This window comes from Bactrocera neohumeralis, chromosome 4, assembly GCF_024586455.1.
Source record: "Bactrocera neohumeralis isolate Rockhampton chromosome 4, APGP_CSIRO_Bneo_wtdbg2-racon-allhic-juicebox.fasta_v2, whole genome shotgun sequence".
Classification (NCBI taxonomy): Eukaryota; Metazoa; Arthropoda; class Insecta; order Diptera; family Tephritidae; genus Bactrocera; species Bactrocera neohumeralis.
The window spans coordinates 27,965,523-27,985,302 of NC_065921.1; the positions used below are offsets into that span (position 1 = coordinate 27,965,523).

The window sequence follows — 19,780 nt, forward strand, 5'->3', positions numbered from 1 at the left end:
AGTTGTAATCAAGCATTTAAAATTATCGATAATTTAATTGAAATTAAAATTTGTGAAGTAATCGTTAGTTAAAGATTAACTATATATCAACCTTAACTAATTTAGGTTGACTTAAACACTATCGATGTTTATATATGAAGTATTGACAGCTATCGAGCGTCGATTACATGTTTCTTGAAAAATTGTTGGTATAGATCATATACAACTATCGATAACTAAATTTCGAATATATTTATTTACAATATAAATATAGTTGGTATAATTTAGTACATAAAGTTATCAAGAGCTTTATTGAAATTGAAATTTGTGGAAGTAATCGATAATTTTATTGAAATTAAAATTTACAGTGTAATCGAAAATTAAATTTTCGTTATACACAAAAGAACTTTATCTAATTTGGGTTAAAGTTTGTTCAAACCTTATCGATACTTTCATATAAAATATCGAAAGTTATCGATAATTTTATTGAAAGCAAAATTTGTCGATAATTAAACTTACAATATACTTATTTCCAATAAAAATTTTGATGATATAATTTAGAAAAATGTTATAATTTAAAGTTATCGATACCTTTATTGAAATAATCGAAAATTAAATGTTCAATATACTTTATCTAATTTCGCTTAAAGTTTACTCAAGCGTCATCGATACTTTCATATAAAATATCGAAAGTTATCGAAATTTTTAATTGCGTTTGTATTGTGTATTTATCGATAACTTAACACAAATTATAAGATTAAAGGTTTCGATGTCTAGAAATGTGCAGTGGAATATAGCGCCTATTTTAAGTATCAAAAATATTTAAGCAAAAACTTTTTTAAGTGTTTCTTAAAGCTTTTTAATAGGAATATTCCATTATTTTAAATACTGGAATTTTTTTGCTATACAATTAATTTTTATGAACAATCGATAATTGTTTATCGAAAACTATTATCGGTATCGATTAGTTTAAATAAGATATCTTCACGAAATTTGATACAGATAATTTTCTAAGCCATCGCTATAATCTTCGTAGAAGAGATTAGACGGAGATTAGACAACTATTGCATATAGTTGCCATACAAACTGACCGATCAACTTCAAGTCCTTGTATGAAAAATTTTTTTATTAGTCAAGGCATCTTCATGACTTTTGTGTGTGGATTATTGCCCAAGTCATAGCTACAATCTTTGAAGAAAATATTCAAATCGGACCACTATAGCTTATAACCGCCATACAAAATGATCAGAATAAAGATATTTGATTTGCAATATTTAACCTTTTCAATAGGTTTTAAATGGTATTTCTTTTTAATTTAAGCGCATATCAGTAACGTATATACCATGTATATACATATGTATACCATACTATATGTGTAAACCACCTTAATTTTTTCTATTACTACCTTTTTACTACCTTCGTGGCAACACGCGATTCGTGAATGATTTCACAAAAAAGAAAATTGGTAGAAAACAAAAAAAATTATATTTTTGTTATCTACATAGATATGTACATATATGTATATAGACATATTTTGTAAGAGGTGAAAAAATTGTGAAGAATCTAAGCAAAATCTAGCGTCGCTCTGATCAATCGCAATGGCAATCGGCGTGTTGTGGCAGCTATCTTTGTAGCTAAATAGCGAATAACACGCGCTGCCAATAACTGCAACACGCCGAAATGACTGTTGTAAAATTATAAACTTAAATGCCTGTCTGTATGTATGTAATATTGATAGCTGGAGAGCTGTAGACCATACGTAACCAATCGCTGCAATTTTGGTGAATTTCGCAAATAAATTCCAATTAAAAATTTTGCACGAATTTTTCAAAACATGCCTTGCGTAAGAAAAAATTAAAAATTTGTGAAATGTATAATTAAAAAAAATTAAATAAAATGAAAAAAAAACAGTTAAATATGAAAAAACAGTATAATTAAAAAAATAATAATAGTTTTAAAAAAATAAGAAAAAGAAATAAAATAAAAAAAATTAAATTGAAAAAATTTAACAAATTATTATTAAAATTGTATACTTCTGTAATTAATTTTTAAGATGCCTGGATTTTCAGAAATATAAAATAAAATTAATAAAAATATAAAAAAAAATAAAATAGTATTAAAAAATAATTAATAATAATCTTTTAAACAATATTTTTTTTAAATTTATTTAATTTTATTTAATAATGATTTAAAAAAATATGAAAGAAGAAATAAAATTAGAAAAATCCAAAAAAAAAAAAAAAATTAAATTGAAAAAAATTGAAAAAATTTTAATAAATCAAATAAAAATAAATTAAATTGAAAAAAATTTAAAAAAGTTTTTTATTTTTTAAATTTTTTAACTTTTGTAATTTTTATCTTTCTTTTAATATTTTTATTACGTAAGAAATTATCTTTTTCAGAAATATAATTAAAAAATTAAAAAGTAAATTAATTAAGTTAAGCAAAAAAATTAATATTGATTTTTTAAATGTAGTATATTTAATTTTATTTTTATTTTTTGTCTTTATATTTCTGAAAAAAAAAATCACACTTCATAAAAAAACTAAAAACAAAATTAAAAAGGTGAAAAAACAATTAGAAAAAATAAATAAAATTAAAAAAATATATAAAAAATTATTATTAATATATTTAACTCTTGTAATTTTTATATAAAAAAATTAAAAACAAAATTAAAAAAATAATAATTGGAAAAAATAAATAAAAAATTTAATAATTTAAAAAATCATTATTACATTTTTAACTTTTGTAATTTTTATCCTTCCTTTAATGATTTTATGACGTTTGAAAATATTTTTTTCAGAAATATAATTATATAATTATAAAAAAAGTTTAATAAAATTGAACAAAAAAATTAAATTAAATTAAATTAAAAAAATTGTAATAAATATTTTTTAAATAATAATGATTTTCTAAACTTGTTTAATTTTTTTTAATTTTTTTTAACTATATTTCTGAGAAAAAAATTTCGTACTTCATAAAGAAATTAAAAAATAATATTATAAACATTAAAAAAATTAGAACCCAAAAAATTAAAAATTATTAAAAAACGTAATTATTCACCAAAAAGTTACCAAAGAGTTGCTTAAAGAAACACTTTCGCTGAATTAATTTTTTTACGCAATATCGTTACTTCACCCGATTGCAAACGTAAATATTTGTTTGTCGAAATCAAAAAACGAAAGAAAGCAAGCAAAAATCGATCAATTGCTTTTCTGCTTAAAATTTTCGCCTTTCATTTATTCATTTATTCTGCATTTGTTTTTTCATTTTTTGTTGTTTATTTTTTGGAAACACTTTGCCTATCGTACATTGACCCACATATCGCGTTGCTTTTACACACATACTACATACGTATGCACATGTGCGAGTGTGTGTGTGTGTTCGCACCACATCCATAACTGCACATGTATTTATTTGGCGCGGTGCGGTTCGGCGCGTCCCGTCGCGGCAACACAAAAGCGTCGCCAAGTGACAGCGGCTGGCAACACGAAGCGCTCCAATTGTTGCCGCGCTGCTGCTGCTGTTGCCGGCTTGACTGGGTGCCCGGCTGGGTGGACTGCTGCCACCATGTACATCATATATACATACATATAATGTGTACATATATATGAGGGTGTGTGTGTGCTTGGTTAAACGCTGTAGTAGGGGTGCTGTTGCCAGCCAACGAAATGAGTACATTGCCACGAACTTTCTCGAACACTCATAGCACAGTGGGGCGCTACACAGACAGACCTACACTTGTGTGTTATATTGAGAAGTGGTACGAAATTTCATGACATTCTTTTGCTCTCGGCGTTTTATGCAATATTTTTGCATTTAATTGATTTATTAATTTGTTGTTGGATGTGAAGTAGATTGGTTGAGAGAGGATATAGTTTTGATTGAAGCGAATATTGTACGTTACGAATTTATATGTATTTAATAAGTCGACATGTCTTCCTTAACTTTGCTTTTGTCTCTATTTTTATACTCTTGCAACATGTTGTTTCAGAGTATAATAGTAACGGTCTATTTATCACTAAATAATAAAACGAATCGAGATAGTTAGAAATTAATTGAGATTTTGCACTGCGATCTATGGTCTATTGTGCCCTCTCCTATATCACATATGGTCACAAAAGTCCAGCACTCTGAAAAATTCCAGGAGCTTGTTGGGCGCGATGGAGATAATTCGATCCCTTTCCAATTAGATGAAGCCAAGGGCTATCTAGCCTGCTTCTACAAATTGCTGGAATCTAGAATCAGGTGTTATGGCAGTTTGCACAAAAAGCTATGCCTACATTGGATAAGTGTTCCTTGAGCTTGCAGTGCCCAGTACACAACGGACTGGTTTATGACTAAAAATTGTCCAAATCGAAGCGAAACTATTCTAGTGCCTAGGTGCCAAATGACTGGAACTCAGTACCTACAGTTGACTTTTTACCAAAAATATCGGTCAATATGTGAGATATATAATTGAAATTCAGAGAGAATCCTCTCCTGCTAGTAGTATGTCTGTGTGCTAAAAATGGGTTGAATCAGGTCAATACTTCTCTTAGACCCCATATACCTAATATAAAGATTTTCGAACTTGCGGGTCACTTTATGCTTTATTTTTCTAATTACGAATAAAGAATAAATTTCCAGAGAGCTGAGTATGTATAGTTCTCTTTTTATGTCCAAGTGACTAGATCTTCCTTAAGAGGCCTCTAATTAAGCCTCAAATAACCACCACAATGTTCTTTTTGACCTTTATCTTTAACTCCGCTATTGTCTCTAACTTTACTGTACCAGACAGTGTACAACACATATTCTTGAAAGCAGTAAAGAATACATTTCTTTCTATGTTCCAGTTTTTCTTAAAGTATTTTTACAATATTCAATATGCCCTTGATCTATACCAAGTAACTAGATGTTCATAGAAACCTTTGAGATCTCTAAATAAGCCTCAAATAACCTGCATAATTAATCTCCCTTATACCCTTTTCCTTATATTAATCCTGTTATACATGGTTTCTTACAGAAAACGTCTTCTATAAGCAGACGACATTGATTAGGCCATATCAAACTACTTGATCTTACAGTTTTGTGCTATGCAGCTTAGACACATACCCAAGCACTTATCATAGACACCTACCCTATTTTCGAGAGAAGTTTCTTAATAATAAACTGAAAGACCTCTATAAACTGACGACCATGGTTAGGTTTAACGAATTTTGCGATATTAAAACTCATTTTTGTGCTATAAATCTTAGACACATACCCAAGCACTTATCATAGACACCCACCCTATCCTTGAGAAAACAGACCACAGTAGTATGGTAGGCGGAGGCTTAACTTATTTAAACAGTTAGTTCATAACGAACTCTGCGATATTAAAATTTAGTTTTGTGCTATGCATCCTGGACACCTACCCAGGCACTTACCATAGACACCTACCATATCACAACCTAAAGAGAAGCACTTAATACTGAACTACCAACACAGTTTCTTCGCAATATTTGTAAAGGTGTTTTCCATCCCATATTTGTCTTTAAATACTACATCTTTTCGAAAAATATCCACGTGTCACCAACCAAACTCTGCAGTCATCAAGAACTCAAGCCACGTCCAGCACTTATTTGCGGAAAATTAACGCATTAGCGCATAATTATCTAATTGTCAAAGTAATTATGCATTTTCGTGGCGCTTTCATCTTGTTTTCCCCCCACTTGAGACGCACACGAGGGCACAAATATGCTTCGTATGTGGGTCATGTGTATGAGTGCTTATAATTATTCGATGCCACTTTTCCCACTCGACACTGTCAAAACTTATTGTCACATAATTTCGAGATATTCTATTTGTTTGTTTTTGCTTTTCCTTATTGCTGTAAAAGTTACAAGTGTGCTTAATGCGAAAGCGCTTGACAACACAGCCGCCGAGCGGCATATTTGGCAAACATATGGTGGCAAAAAGAAAATTCGAGGCATGCGGAGTGAGCGAGTGAGTGTGTGGTTTTGGTTGGCTGCTTGAGATGTAATGATTTTTTTCTTACAACACAATAACAACAAGATGGCAAGCATAAAAGCAAATGCATTTTGCAGCAGAGGGATGCTACGATTGATGATTGGGAAAACGAAATTTAAAAAGAACAAGTGATTAAAAAAAATTTAGAAAAAAAAAATAAAAAAACAATTAAAATAAAAAAAATTAAAATAAAAAAATAAAATAAAAAGTTAAAAAAAAAATTAAAATGAAAAAATAAAAATTATTAAAAATATGTAAATATCAAATATCAAATATAAGAAATATATAATTGAAAGATATAGTATATTATGAAAAAAGTATATAAATGAAATTATATAATTTTTATTTATTGTTTTTCTTAAGAAAACTGCAAAAAAAAAATTAATTAAATTAAAGTACAATAAAATACACGTCATAAACCAACTCTAGTAAAATATTATATTTTAAAATGGAATGAAAATTAATAAAAATAAATGTCTAAAAATTTTGCTATAATAAAAGAAAATTAAAAAACACTAAAAAAGTAAAAAGTACATAAAAACAAGAAAACACGTTAACTTTGCCTGTACTGAAGCCGATATACTCTACACAGTTGCATGAAACGATAGAAAAAAAACTTTACCTTGATTCTAATCGATCAGTTTGTATGACAGCTATATGTTACAGTTGTCCGATCTGAGCGATTTCTTCGGAGATTGTACCGTTACCTTCTTCAATAACCCATGTTTAATTTCGTGAAGATATCTGCACTAATAACAAAGTTTTTCATAGAAAGACTCCATTTTGATCGATCAGTTTGTATGACAGCTATATGTTACAGTTGTCCGATCTGAACGATTTCTTCGGATATTGTAGCGATACCTCAAATAATAGTTTTTGTAAAATTTTGTGAAGATATTTTGACAAATAAAATACTTTTCCATCAAGGACTTCAGTTTGTATAGCAGCTTTATGCCATAGTGGTCCGATATCGACGTTTCCGACAAATATGCAGCGTATTAGAGGGAAAGGGGAACACGACGTTGACAAAAATTTGTCGGTGTTGACAGGCGTGCTTTGCTGTACAGAGGCAGGTGCTTATCTTCACTACAACCAGACAAGGACACTGGACACATATCGTCCATCTATCCCATTTTGATCCAAGTGGTTGCGAACTTTTCTATCCGGAGACAGCCAAGTAGCTTAATGAGCTTTTTTTTTGTCCTGGAAGCTAGTACTACAGAAAACTATATTTCGGACCTTCGCGAAGTCGATCAGGCTCAACCCATTTCGGGATGACATTAAAATCGCCGAGCACAATTTTTACATCAAGGCAGGAGCAGTTGTCATAAGCTCGCTCCAGACGCTAATAAAGGCATCTTTGCTGATATCGTTCTGATTTTCTGTCGGGGCGTGGGCGCATATTGAAAATTTTTGCTCAGATGCGGAGTCTAGCTAGACGAAGTGAATGGCAGGACTCGACGACTGAGTCTTTCTCTTGTGGTAAATGTCACAAAGACCGTCTCCGTCTTTGTCCCGTGGCGAATTGTGGCTAGACGCTCATGCTCCGAACTGACTTGAGGACTGAGTCTTTCTTGGGTAGTACTTGCCACAAGGACCCAATCGCCTCAGTCCCTGTCCCGTCCATCGCATTTCTTGGACGGCTTTGATGTCTGCCTTTACTTTTACATTAACATCAACCAGCTGGGCATCGGCACCTTCCCAATTAAAGAACCGGTGCATGCCTCTAAATCATAGTCTTTATTACATTTGCTGTGGTCGTCATCAAAAGTGAGGTCTTTCATCCGAGGTTGTTGTTTCCTTTTCATTGAGAACCAAACCCAGCGCACAACCTCGCTAGTCGAGTAGTATAAAGCTTCATACACATTTATATAGGGAGCTGCTTGTTTCAAGATCATCGCCCGTACGCAGTCGCATTTCTAGTGAACAGACGTTGCAATTAGACTTCAGCGAACCCTTAAACCGAATATGTCGGGGAAGGCTCCGCTGAAACTTCCTTTCTTTTGGCAGTATCCTCAGGCTCAGCTGTTGTCTTGTGTCCATGTAACCCCTGGGTTTCCTCTGGTAAAAAGCAGCATTTTTTCCAAAAAAAATTTTTCATATAAAAAATTAAATATTTTATTAGAATTTTTTATTGTTACAAACAGACACTATTAAACAAAGAAATTCTGAAATTTTTGAAAAAAAAAAAACATTTTAAACTCTGCCATTGCGACGCCATTTCCGGTAACCCCTCGGAAAAAGATGCGCCCGCTTTGTAAAATTTCATTAAAATCGGTTGCCAGCTGACTTCAAAACCACAATTTCGAGAAAAATGCGTTTAAAGACGAGGTAGCCTCGAGCGCACAAGTTCTCAAGGCTGTAACTCCGAAACTATTACTCGAAACAACTTGAAAAATTAGGATAATATTCTAGATGTGTGGTGGAATTTAATAAGACAATAAAAGAAATCGATTTTTCGAAACCCGTAAATCCATGTAACGATTTAAGTGTGGAGTTGGCTGCGAAAAAAATCAATAAAATCAGCTGTTGCCATCAAACGAAATTTCATAGTGAGCGACCCAATAAAAGTAAAAAACAAAATAAAAACAAAAATTAAAACTAAAAATAATGAAAAACAGCTTGAATAAAAACAGTTCATATTTAGTAATAATTATCATTTAATAAAAAAATAATAATAAAGAAAAATAATAATGAGTAATTATGTATAATAATTAATTCAGAAAAAATATATAAAAATTAAAAAATAAAAATTTTTTATAAACGAAAAAAGTTGAAAAATATTTCAGAGCCTAAGCAATTCAAAAACTTTTTAAACATAACAACAACAACATTAACAGAAAATTTTACAAACTAAACTCAATAAAAACATAAAGTGAGATTGCAAAATAAATGTAAGTGACAAAGACCGCAGCAAATTATTGTGAAAATTAAAACGAAGAGTCAGTCAGCAGTAGAAAAGAAATCGCAAACAGAATTAACATTGACCAAGCTGAGGTGTCAGCGAGCAGTAAAAGCGCAATTACAAGGAAAAATATAATCAAGTCGGAAGTAAAAGCCAACAGCAGCCGACAGCGAGCCGCAAGGAAGATAAAAAGTGCAAACCAACCAAGAGCAAAACTAGCAAAACAGCGACAAGCTAGTTAGCGAGCGAAAGCGACGAAAGCAACAACAAAAAAAAAAAAAAACAAAACAAACAAATAAAAATAAAAACCACAAAAAAATAAAGAAAGAATTTTCTGGCGCCCACGAGAGAGTACAGCAAAAGTGCCAGCAGCCAATAACTGAAAACACTAACAACAACAACAACAAACGCTGAAAGCGCTCAAACGGTTGGTTGATTTGCCGACCAAATCGAATTCTTCGCTGCTTGCCACAGGCGCAATTGACGCTACAACACCCGCGCGAAGCACCGCAGACAGTCCAACAGTCTAAGAGTCAATCAGTCCATCAGTCAGTCGATCAGTCTAAGAGTCAATCAGTCTATCAGCTAGCCTATCAGTCATCGCGCAAACAGAAACACCGCCGTTGCGCCACCAGCGCCGCCAAAGCAAACAGACAAACAAACCAACAGTGTTGCACTTAATTAACTTTCGTGTTGTTGTACATACCATAGGCGAGTGCGCGTGTGTGTGTGTGTGTGTGTTTTCGTGTTGAACAAGAAAAAATTCCAAACCAAAGGCATATCTACAAACATACATATACATCTATACAGTTATAGTGTTGAAAAGCGCCCCCACCAACGTGTAACGGTAACTTAGCCATTAGCGAATTTTCGGCATACCAGTTACACACGAAGCAAATAACAAAAAAAAAAACCGAAAAAAGTTTGTGCTTTGAAGCGTTTGCAGTTGCAACAGCGTTTATTGACAACAACAACAACAAATAACTACAACATAGCAACAACACCAATATCATCAGCGTAGCAACAGTTTGCTTGTAATAATACCAACAACATCAACGTGTGCTGTAGCCAACGAAAACGCACCTATGATACCGGGAACTTGGTTTGCAACCCACTATGCACAGGTGATTTAACGAACGTTTTCTATATGAAGTATATATATATAGGGTTTTCCAATAAGAGTGATATGATTTCTTTTCGAAAATGATTTTTATTTAATTTGAAGTAAAATCGATACAATTAAGTTCTAAATATAACAGCATTCGAATGGCCTCCACGACTTCTTTTACAGGTACCAATTCGATGAACCCAACTTGTGAGTACCTTTTCCACTAAATCTGTTTTTACGTCAAGAATAGCACGTTCAGTATTGACTTCTAAAACTTGAAGAGAGTCGGGTTTATTGCTAAAGACTACCAATTTCAAATAACCCCACAAGAAGTAGTCCTCTTCTTCTTAATTGGCGTAGACAGCGTTTACGCAGTTATAACCGAGCCGCCAGTGCTTTTTCCTTATCGCTGTTTGGTGCCAATTGGAGATTTCAAGTGTAGTCAGGTCCTTCTCCAACTGGTCTTTTCAACGGACTGGAGATCTTCTTCTTCCTCTGCTTCCCCCGGTGGATACTGCGTCGAATACTCTCAGAGCTGGAGTGCTCTCTTCCATCCGGGCTCTTAATTCACTGAACTATGTCAATGTCCCCATATATCTCGTCAGCTCATCCTTCCATCGACTTCGATATTTGTCATTGCTAATGCGCAAAGGACCACAAATCTTCCGCAGAATCTTTCTGTCGAAAACTCATAACGCCGACTATTCATATGTTGTCATCGTCCACATCTATGCATCTACATATGAGTGACTTCTAAAATTTGGTCTTTGTTCATAGAGAGAGTATTTTTCTTCTCAATTGCCTACTCAGTCCAAAGTAGCACTTGTTGGCAAGTGTAATTCTGCGTTGGATTGCCAGGTTGACGTTGTTTTCGGGGTTAATAATGGTTCCAAGTTAGAGAAAATTATCTACGACTTTGAAGTTATGACTGTCAACAGTGATGTGTGAGCCAAGTGACGTATGCGACGACTGTTTGTTTGATGACGAGATATTTCGTCTTGCCCTCGTTCACTACCAGATCCATTTGCTTCGCTGACTTATCCAGCCTAGAGAATGCAGAACTAACGGTGCGGTTGTTGAGGCCAATGTTCTCAATATCATCGGCGTACGCCAGCAGCTCTGCACTCTTATAGCAGATGGTACCTTCTCTATTCAGCTCCGCAGCTCGAATTATTTTCTCCAGGAGTATATTGAAGATGTCGCATATAACGAGTGTGAAACGATGTTCGATATCGAACGGATCGAGATCCTTTCCAATCCTGACGGTCTGACCTGTCTCATGTTTTGTGAGCACACTTAAATTCCAATCCTCGGGAATGCTTTCTTCCGACCATATTCTACAAAGAAGCTGATGCATGTTACTTCTCGGTTCCACGCCGCCGTATTTGTATAGCTCGGCTGGCAATCCATCGGCCCTCACCGCTTTGTTGTTCTTCAGACTATTCAAATTTTTTCACATGCGGGAAATAGAACGTCTGCTCCATCGTCATCGATTGAGGAATTCGACATCTCCTGGTGTCAGTGGCGTAGATACAACTTCGGGCGCCCGGGGCCAAGGATGTTCTGCCGCCCCCCTTTATCTACCTACCTACAAGTTTCATGAGGTGGTTCGAACAAAAGTGAATTTTTACAAAATATCTTCGATATACATTTAGTATATAAAATTAAGGAACTAGAAGCCACGCAAATTCTGAAGTTCCAAAATTCTCACAATACGGTTTTTGAGGAAATTGATAGCAAATTTACAAGACATCTTATTGGAAGACATAGAAAAAACCCATTTTCGCCCTATATCTTGTACACTTTCGCACAATTTGCAGGAATTTTTGCCCGAATTGGAGTTTTTAAATATTATTTTTGAAAATTTGGAGAAATAAAAGTATTTGTTACATTCAAAGCATAGGGTAACTGTGAGAGTGACACGTCGCTAGACAAAGCTAGAAAAGTGCATCTTTAAATTCTATCACTATTTTTAAGAAAGATGTAAGCCAAAAGATATAAGACAAATTCAAAGATTGAAGAGTATTCGAGTAAAAATTAATATTTTTCATTGTTATTCAGATTATTTCATTGTGAGTGTACCACTCTTTATCTTTTATAATAAATTTTGTAAAAAAATTTGTTGAAGTTTTTTTCTGAATATTAAAAAAACAGCGAAGATCGTTTTGCCGCCCCCCAAGACGTTGCGCCCGGGGCGACGGCCCCCGTGTGGCGGGACCCAAACCCAGCGCACAACCCTTAGGAGGGATTTTTTTCTACAGACCCTATTATAAAGCATCATCTATAGAGCACACATACATGACCGCATACATACATACATATATAGAATTGCTCAAAAATATTTAGCAGCTGCTTAGCTAAAACTCTCCAACAGTAACATTTGTTAGCATATCCGACATGGCGTATACGCAACTTCCGCCAGAACATATGCTTTGCTGTCCTTATGAGCTTGTCTTATTTACGTTTTATCACTTCCTGTTTGTTGTTGCTTTTATAACACCAGTTTGCCCTGTTTAAGACAGCTTAAATCCCAATGATTTGTTATCACCCAATTTATTTGCTTTTATTTTGCCCGTTTCTTGGATACATACAAGCACACTGGTATGTAAATATATATGTTTCGCTAGACACATAACAATTCTTATCAATTCTATTTGATTCATTTTCGTTGTTGTTGCACGAGGCTTCCTAATGTTCTTCGCAATATTCCGCAAATAAGCAATTTTCGCCAACATATGGTACTTTGGCCTCAAACCAATAATAAACAAAATAAGAAACAACAACAAAAAATATTACTATACCGGCCGAATACACGAGTAACCTCGCGCTAGTTCGATGTGCATACGAACCACGCGTCGGGACAGAGCGTTAGCTTTTGAGGGTGAAGTGAGGGTAGCTAACCCCAGCAGTGCTGGCGGCAACGGTATTTGAGTGGATTTGTTTACCATATTATTATTTTTATTTGCTTTTTTGTGTGAGAACGCACTTTCTTTGAGAGAAGAGTTGGGAAAACTTAGTGCGAATACATGCATATATACATGCATACATACTTTTATAAGTAAGTGCGAGGGTTCAACTACAGGATTCTAATTGTTATTGTTTCTACATTGAAAAATGTATATTAAGTTTGCAACGCCCTAAAGAGGGCGTCGGAGATCCTATAAAATATGTATATAAATTATTATGATGAGCAGAGTTGATTTAGCCATGTCCGTCTGTCCGTATATACGCGAGTTATCGATCTCAAATTGCGCACAAGTCCTATCCTCACTAACAAGCTGCTCATTTGTCAGAATCGCGGATATCGGAGCACTATATCATATGGCTGCCATACAAACCTACCGACCAAGCTCAAGTCTTTGTATGGAAAACTTTTTTATTTGACTAGATATCTTACGAAATTTGGTACGGATTATTATCTTCAGAGTCGCCATAATATTTAAGAAATTAGTTTCAATCGGTTCACTATTATAGCATATAGCTGCCATACAAACCTACCGACCCAGCTCAAGTCTTTGCATGGAAAACTTTTTTATTTGACCAGATATTTTCACAAAATTTGGTTCGGCTTATTTTCACAGCCATGTCTACAATCTCTGAACATATTGTTCAGATCGGACCACTATAGCATATAGCTTCCATATAAACTGTACAAGAAAATACTAGCAAAAATGCACTAACGAAGGGCATGTAGCTTAGCAGTTAAAGGGTTTTTGTTTTGTTTGCTTTTTTTAATTAAAAAAATGTCATAATAATAATAATTAATATTATTAATTTAATTTGTTTTTTATTATTTTTTTTATTTTAATATTTTTTTTTTTAATTTTCGTCTTAATAGTTTTTTATTAGTTATTTATTTAATTTTAATTTTTATTTTCTTTTTTTCATTTTCCTAGAATTTAGAAAATAATAATATTTTTCTTTTTAAATATTTTTTTTCCTTTTCTACTGCACTTGACCTCAAGCAGCTAATTTTAAATCAATAAATTACGCAAATTAATCGGAAATAAACGGGCTGCCAGCAATGCAAAAGCTCTAAAGTGCAGCGAATAGGCTGCTAAAGAAAGAAAATCAAATAAAATCACTTTTATATAAATAAATACATATTTATATATACATAAACATGTGTAGATATGTGCAATTCGAAATGAAAATGGCAAAGCACATTGCAATTGACTGTCTCCCGACTTTCGCAAATCAGCGTTCTACGTCGTCAAATAGCACAACAAATTGTTGGAAGAGCAGCGAAATTGGCATAAAAACGGAAAACCGAACAAATGAGCAGAAAACATTGTTTGCTGTCCAAAGCAATTATAAAGACAGCGCAAAAGAGGCGTGAACGTGCTAATTAAACGATATGTTGCGGCTACTACACGCTGTCGGGCGGCGCACTCAGTAGCGTTAACTGTACTTATAATCGAAAAAAATGCACTTTTGACAAGAAAGTGTTTGTAATTCCTTATTTTCGCTTTTTGATGCTGGAATGCATGATTTTTAAACTAATTGATAACTAGTTTGTTGAGTAACTAGTTGGTAACTAGTTTGTTTTTTAACTACTAGTTTTTTCTACTTCATTCAAGTAGTTAAGCACAATTGCAAGTAGAATATAAATAACAACTTTTCCAGGTTTCTTTGTTGAAAGTTCTTCTTCTTCTTTGAAGCGGACATGTGTATAATTTGCAAGGTACTTCAATAATGTATCGCCACAAGCTTTGTTAATTGCGTATAATTTTATTTTATTAGTTATATATAGAAATTCAGCATCTCTTAGCGCAGGAATGCATATTTTAAAGCATGACTTTTGTACTAGTTGCTGACTAGTACTGAAACTAGTTCAATTTGTTATAATTATTTATGTGTCAAAGTGGAATTTTTTGTAAGAGTTTAATTTAAGAACAGAAAAAACATTAACTTCAGTTACTAGAAGCCAGAATACCCTTCACAAATACATGCAAAAGATTCAATACAAGAACTTGATTTTGGCCGGTCAGTTTGTATGTCAGATATATGCTATGGGGGTCCGATTTAATTTTTTTTTGTCAGATACTACATTATAACCTAAGATAATAGTTCATGCAAAATCTTGTGGAGATATCTCATCAAATGAAAAAGTTTTCCATACAAGCACTTGATTCCGAGCGTTCAGTTTGTATGGCAGCTATATGTTATATTTATTCGATCTGAAAAATTTCTTTGGAGATTACACAATTGTTTTAGAAAATAAACCATGTCAAATTTCGTCAAGATATCTCGTCAAATGAAAAAGTTTTCCATACAAGCAATTGATTCAAAATTTAGCTTTTTGAACAGTTTGTATGGCAATAGGCTATAGTGGTCAAATCAGCGATTCTGACAAACGTGAACTGATTTTCGTGGGTGCAGAAAGAAATGTGTGCAAAATTTCTAGCGATATTTTTCTCAAAACTTGGATATATATACAAACAAATAGACGGGCTGGGCTACATTGGCTCAAGCTCAAGCCGTCAAGCTGATCATTTATATGCAATTTGTATAGGTTCTTCGACGTTTCCTTCTACGTGTTACAAACTGCATAGCGAAGTTAATATTAAAATGTTCAAAATTTAGTCTTTTTGAACTAGTTTGTAACTAGTGTGCAACTAGTTTGTACCAAAGCTATGTGTTAGCAAATGCTTGTAGGAGTAGAAAACGTGAACTGATTGTGCTGCAGTGTGCATAAAGTAGATTTTGTTGGTGTAAAAGTAATTTAATTATAATTATATTTTTCAATAATTGCGAGTGAAAATCCCACAATTCCGATTAAAATTTTTATATAAGTAATATTCGAGTATATATAGATATGTGGATAGACTGCTCGACCTCATCTTTCTCGAGAATCTCTGAATCTATGAAGGAATCAAATTCGTAGTAATTTTAAGTTTATGAACCGAACGCTTCATATTAAGTGCATATACTTAGATCACGTGATGAGACTATTTTAAAATAAAATGTTATTTTTTCCGTTGAGCGTTGTTGTTATCACGTAAACCCTTTTCTAGTTCAAACATCAATTTCTACATAAACTACACACACACATTTTCTTATTTACATACATACCTACATCTGTCAAAGTGGCACACTGTCACATGCGAAGTGGCACACTGTACGCACTTTGTCAACACTTTTCTGCGCCACTGTGTACACACCGGCGCCACGCATATTTGCTAAGCCAAGTTCGAAACAGTTAAATTGACGATTTATCCAGTAACGGTATTTATTTGACATTTGGATAAACAAATGTTGTCTTTGACCCACATACGGCCTCTTCACATTTGGCGTGAAATCATCGATTTTAATAACTGTTGTGGCACTCAGACAGCCAATTTGCTGATTATCAGCATTTCCGGGTCTGGAAAATTAGTACTAAACTAAAAATAATTATATTAATATTAAAAAAGTGCCGTTACCAACATGATAGAATCTCGCGTAACCCTTTTGTGCTTTGACGTCATTACAGTTAAATGTGAAACTAACGGTATATGCTACGTATGAAGTAGATCTTGATTAGAAAGGCAGACATGCTATCTTTAGAAATGAGGTACAATATGGCATGTTAATGGATAATTCAAAATTTATAAAAAAAAATCGAATACAAATTTTTATTAACAAGAATTTTAAATATTATTAAATATTATATTTGTTATGTTTACAATAATTTAATGAGACATATTACTTCCAAAATTTATTTTTTTCTCGTATGTATATACTGATAATTATTTTTCACACAAGAAAATAGATTATCAAAAAAAACAAATTGTTGGAATTTTTTGATCGAAATTTTGGGATTTCCGAACATTTTTTAAAAATTTCGAAGTTTTCTGTTTAACATTATTTGTATATAAATTGTTTAATTTTTAATTTCTTTTTAAATTACTTGTGATTTTACTACCGCCCACGTAATTTTCAATCATTTTCTAACAGATGGTAACTCTGTTTCAAAAACAGATTTAAATTCTAAATATTTTGACGGTAAATGTTTTCAATTACGTGTACATACATATGGTTTGTAAAATTTTTTTAGATCAAATTTTTTGTCAGGTGGCAGCTCTGTTTCAAAAAAAGTTAATATTCAAATTATTTTCACAATAAATGCCTTAAATTGCAAGCATGCAATACTTTTTTTTAATTTTCACATTATTTCACAATATAATTTCTTCGATAGTTGGCAACTCTGTTTCAAATTGTTACAAATTTAGGATTTTTCACAACAAATGTCCCAAATTTTTTTGGTTTTAATTTACCTTACATAATTTATATTGTTTTCAAGAACTTCTAAATTATCGGTCGGTGGCAACTCTATTAAAAATTATTTTTTTAAACAATATCTTATGAATGCTTTACATTTTTCTTAAATATCACATGTTAGTACATATTTTTAATTATATTCATTTTAATTTTTTTTTGTTTATGAAAACGGCAACTCTGTTCTAGCAATGTATACATTTTTTAACATTGTAAACTAACTTCTTAACGATTGCATTCGTTACCGTCTTATTCATACGCTTTACTTTTAGCATTCAGCGTAATTTTGTTTTTGTTTTAGATGGCAACTCTGTCAAAAAATATATTTAAATTTTGTTGAATTGTAATTACCGTGTACTCTCTTATACTCCTCACGTTTATCGCACATTTTCTTTATTTAAATAAACTTTTAATTTATTTCAGCATTTAAACTAACTGTGGCAACGCTATTCCAAATTACGCCTAGTCTAATACGTAGCAAATATTTTTCATAAGACTTACGCAAACAATTTTATTTTTGTATACTTTTTTTTGTAATTTTTTTTAAATTTTTTTTTAATTTTTTTTTTTTTTTTTGTAATTTTTTTTTTTAATTTTTTTTTTTAATTTTTTTTTTAAATTTTTTTCTTCCGGTGGCAACTCTGTTACAAAGTGCATCTTAAAGAGCTGAGCTGAAGAGCTACAGCTTTAGCACTCTAGCCATTTGCCACGCATACTGTATGTGTTTTCTTTTCCTTGCTTTCCAATGCATTCAATGCACCCACTTACTTGCAGTCACGTGCCCATGCACACCGGCCAAGACAGGGCATGTCGAGCGCAGCAGTTGCATTAGCCATTGAACGCATGACATGGCCCAGCAATAGACTGTCCACCATCGCCAACACCAACAGCAACAACAGCCGTCGGCCACCTACGCCTCTGCGACAACGTCTGCTCTGGCCCCTCTGGCCACACGGTAGCGCGCAAATAAGTCATTATACTTTCCCACCCCGCTGTCGCAACGCCTCCGAGCTGTGTGCGTCATGCGCGCCTACCTCGTAATTGCGTCTCCAAATGCAATTGACACATTTCACAGAATGAACTAAAACTAATTACACCTCGTTGGAGTGTGACGGCGACGTGACGGCGGGGGAGGCGAGCAATATAATGCATATACATACGTACATGTTTATATGTATGTATTCATATACATTTACATACAATATCAATGTATTTAATGCACTTGCTTCGTTGTGCTCCAGTAAATTCGTAATGTTACTCATACGCCACCGCACACCCTCCGCCGTTGCCCACGCTCATCGCTTATTAGCTCTCGCTGAGCGTCACTCATTCAATTCAATTGTCGCCCGTATGTCCGCTCACTCATCTTTCTATCGCCTCACTTCGGGCGGGCATATTGTGTATTGTCTGTGGCATTAATTTCATTATGGATCCGCAGAAGTCGCATGTCGCCCTTCTTCGCCGGTAAAGTACGTTGTAATGAAGAAAACCAATGAAAATTATTTTTTTTTTGTTTTTGCTTTTGGGACATATGCTCGTAATAATTGAGAAGCTGTTGCGTTGTTTGTTGTTGTTATTGTTATTATTATTGTTGTTGTTGTTGTTGTAGAGCCCAACGGCTATGATATTGCTGGTGATGCGACAGCAGAGGCGTTGACTTGATTAGGCTACTAGACACATATATACAGACAGTACTCACACACACACACACACACAAACTCATACGTGAATATATATATGTACATAACTCGCATTTACCCACTTGTCGCTGGCGAAATTGTTAAGTGTGTAAGACAATAGCCATATTCATAATTGAGGTAGACGTGTTGTCTTCTTGTTATCGTTGTTGTTGTTGTTGTGTACCACACTTCTGTGCTTTAATTACCCACTGTGGCTTTAAGTGCGCATAGGCGCAAGTGTAATTGGCAGTAATGGTGTGCATACGTGCAAGATTGCAATGTCTGCAACTACAGTTGTCGGCCATTGAAATAGAAACACTAAAATTTCTAGAAATTGCATTTTTGCCTAATCTGTTTAAAACTTTTCATCGCAAAATTTTTGAATTGATTTGGAACGTTTTTGTGGCACTGCAAAAAAAATACAGTAGTAGTGCATATTTATATGAGCACTAAGCAACACTAGAAGTGTTTAAGTCTTGACCCCTCAAACGCGGGATAGTCAAGAAAGAAGTGTTCAGTGTTTCCATATCATCTGATTCCATACAGCATCTGCAAATGGCCTTACAGAGAGGTTAGCCTTACTGAGGGCAAAGAGATCACTAAATCTCCTGCGATCAATCTTGAGCTAAAAGGCTTTCGCCATAGCGCGTGTACCGATGGTGGCCCAGCGCTAGCCAAATTTCCGCGAATTCTTATAACAAAGCCACTCGATGATATTGATACTGAGGTTAGGCATTCCTTAACCAACCCTAAACGCACTGTTAATGAGTTCAAGGCTATCTGAGTGAATGGTCACTTCTCTGAAGGAGGCTGTAAATCTACTGATACCTTAATGGCTGCAACGTCGGCTTGGAAGAT

The 19,780-nt window shown here is 33.6% G+C and overlaps 1 protein-coding gene across 2 annotated transcripts in view; it reads left to right on the forward strand.

Annotated features, from left to right (window-relative positions):
* The window catches only part of LOC126755681 (terminal nucleotidyltransferase 5C), a 313,932-nt gene that overhangs the window by 148,948 nt on the left and 145,204 nt on the right, over window positions 1-19,780 (forward strand). Inside the window, exon 1 of one of the 2 annotated variants that reach the window (XM_050468422.1) lies at window positions 8,766-9,999. The exons of the other annotated variant lie outside the window; for it this stretch is intronic. Within the exon in view, the coding sequence (XP_050324379.1) occupies window positions 9,961-9,999 (39 nt within the window). The 5' untranslated portion in view covers window positions 8,766-9,960. Of the gene's footprint in view, window positions 1-8,765; window positions 10,000-19,780 lie in introns of those variants that run through there. 2 annotated transcript variants of the gene reach the window in all.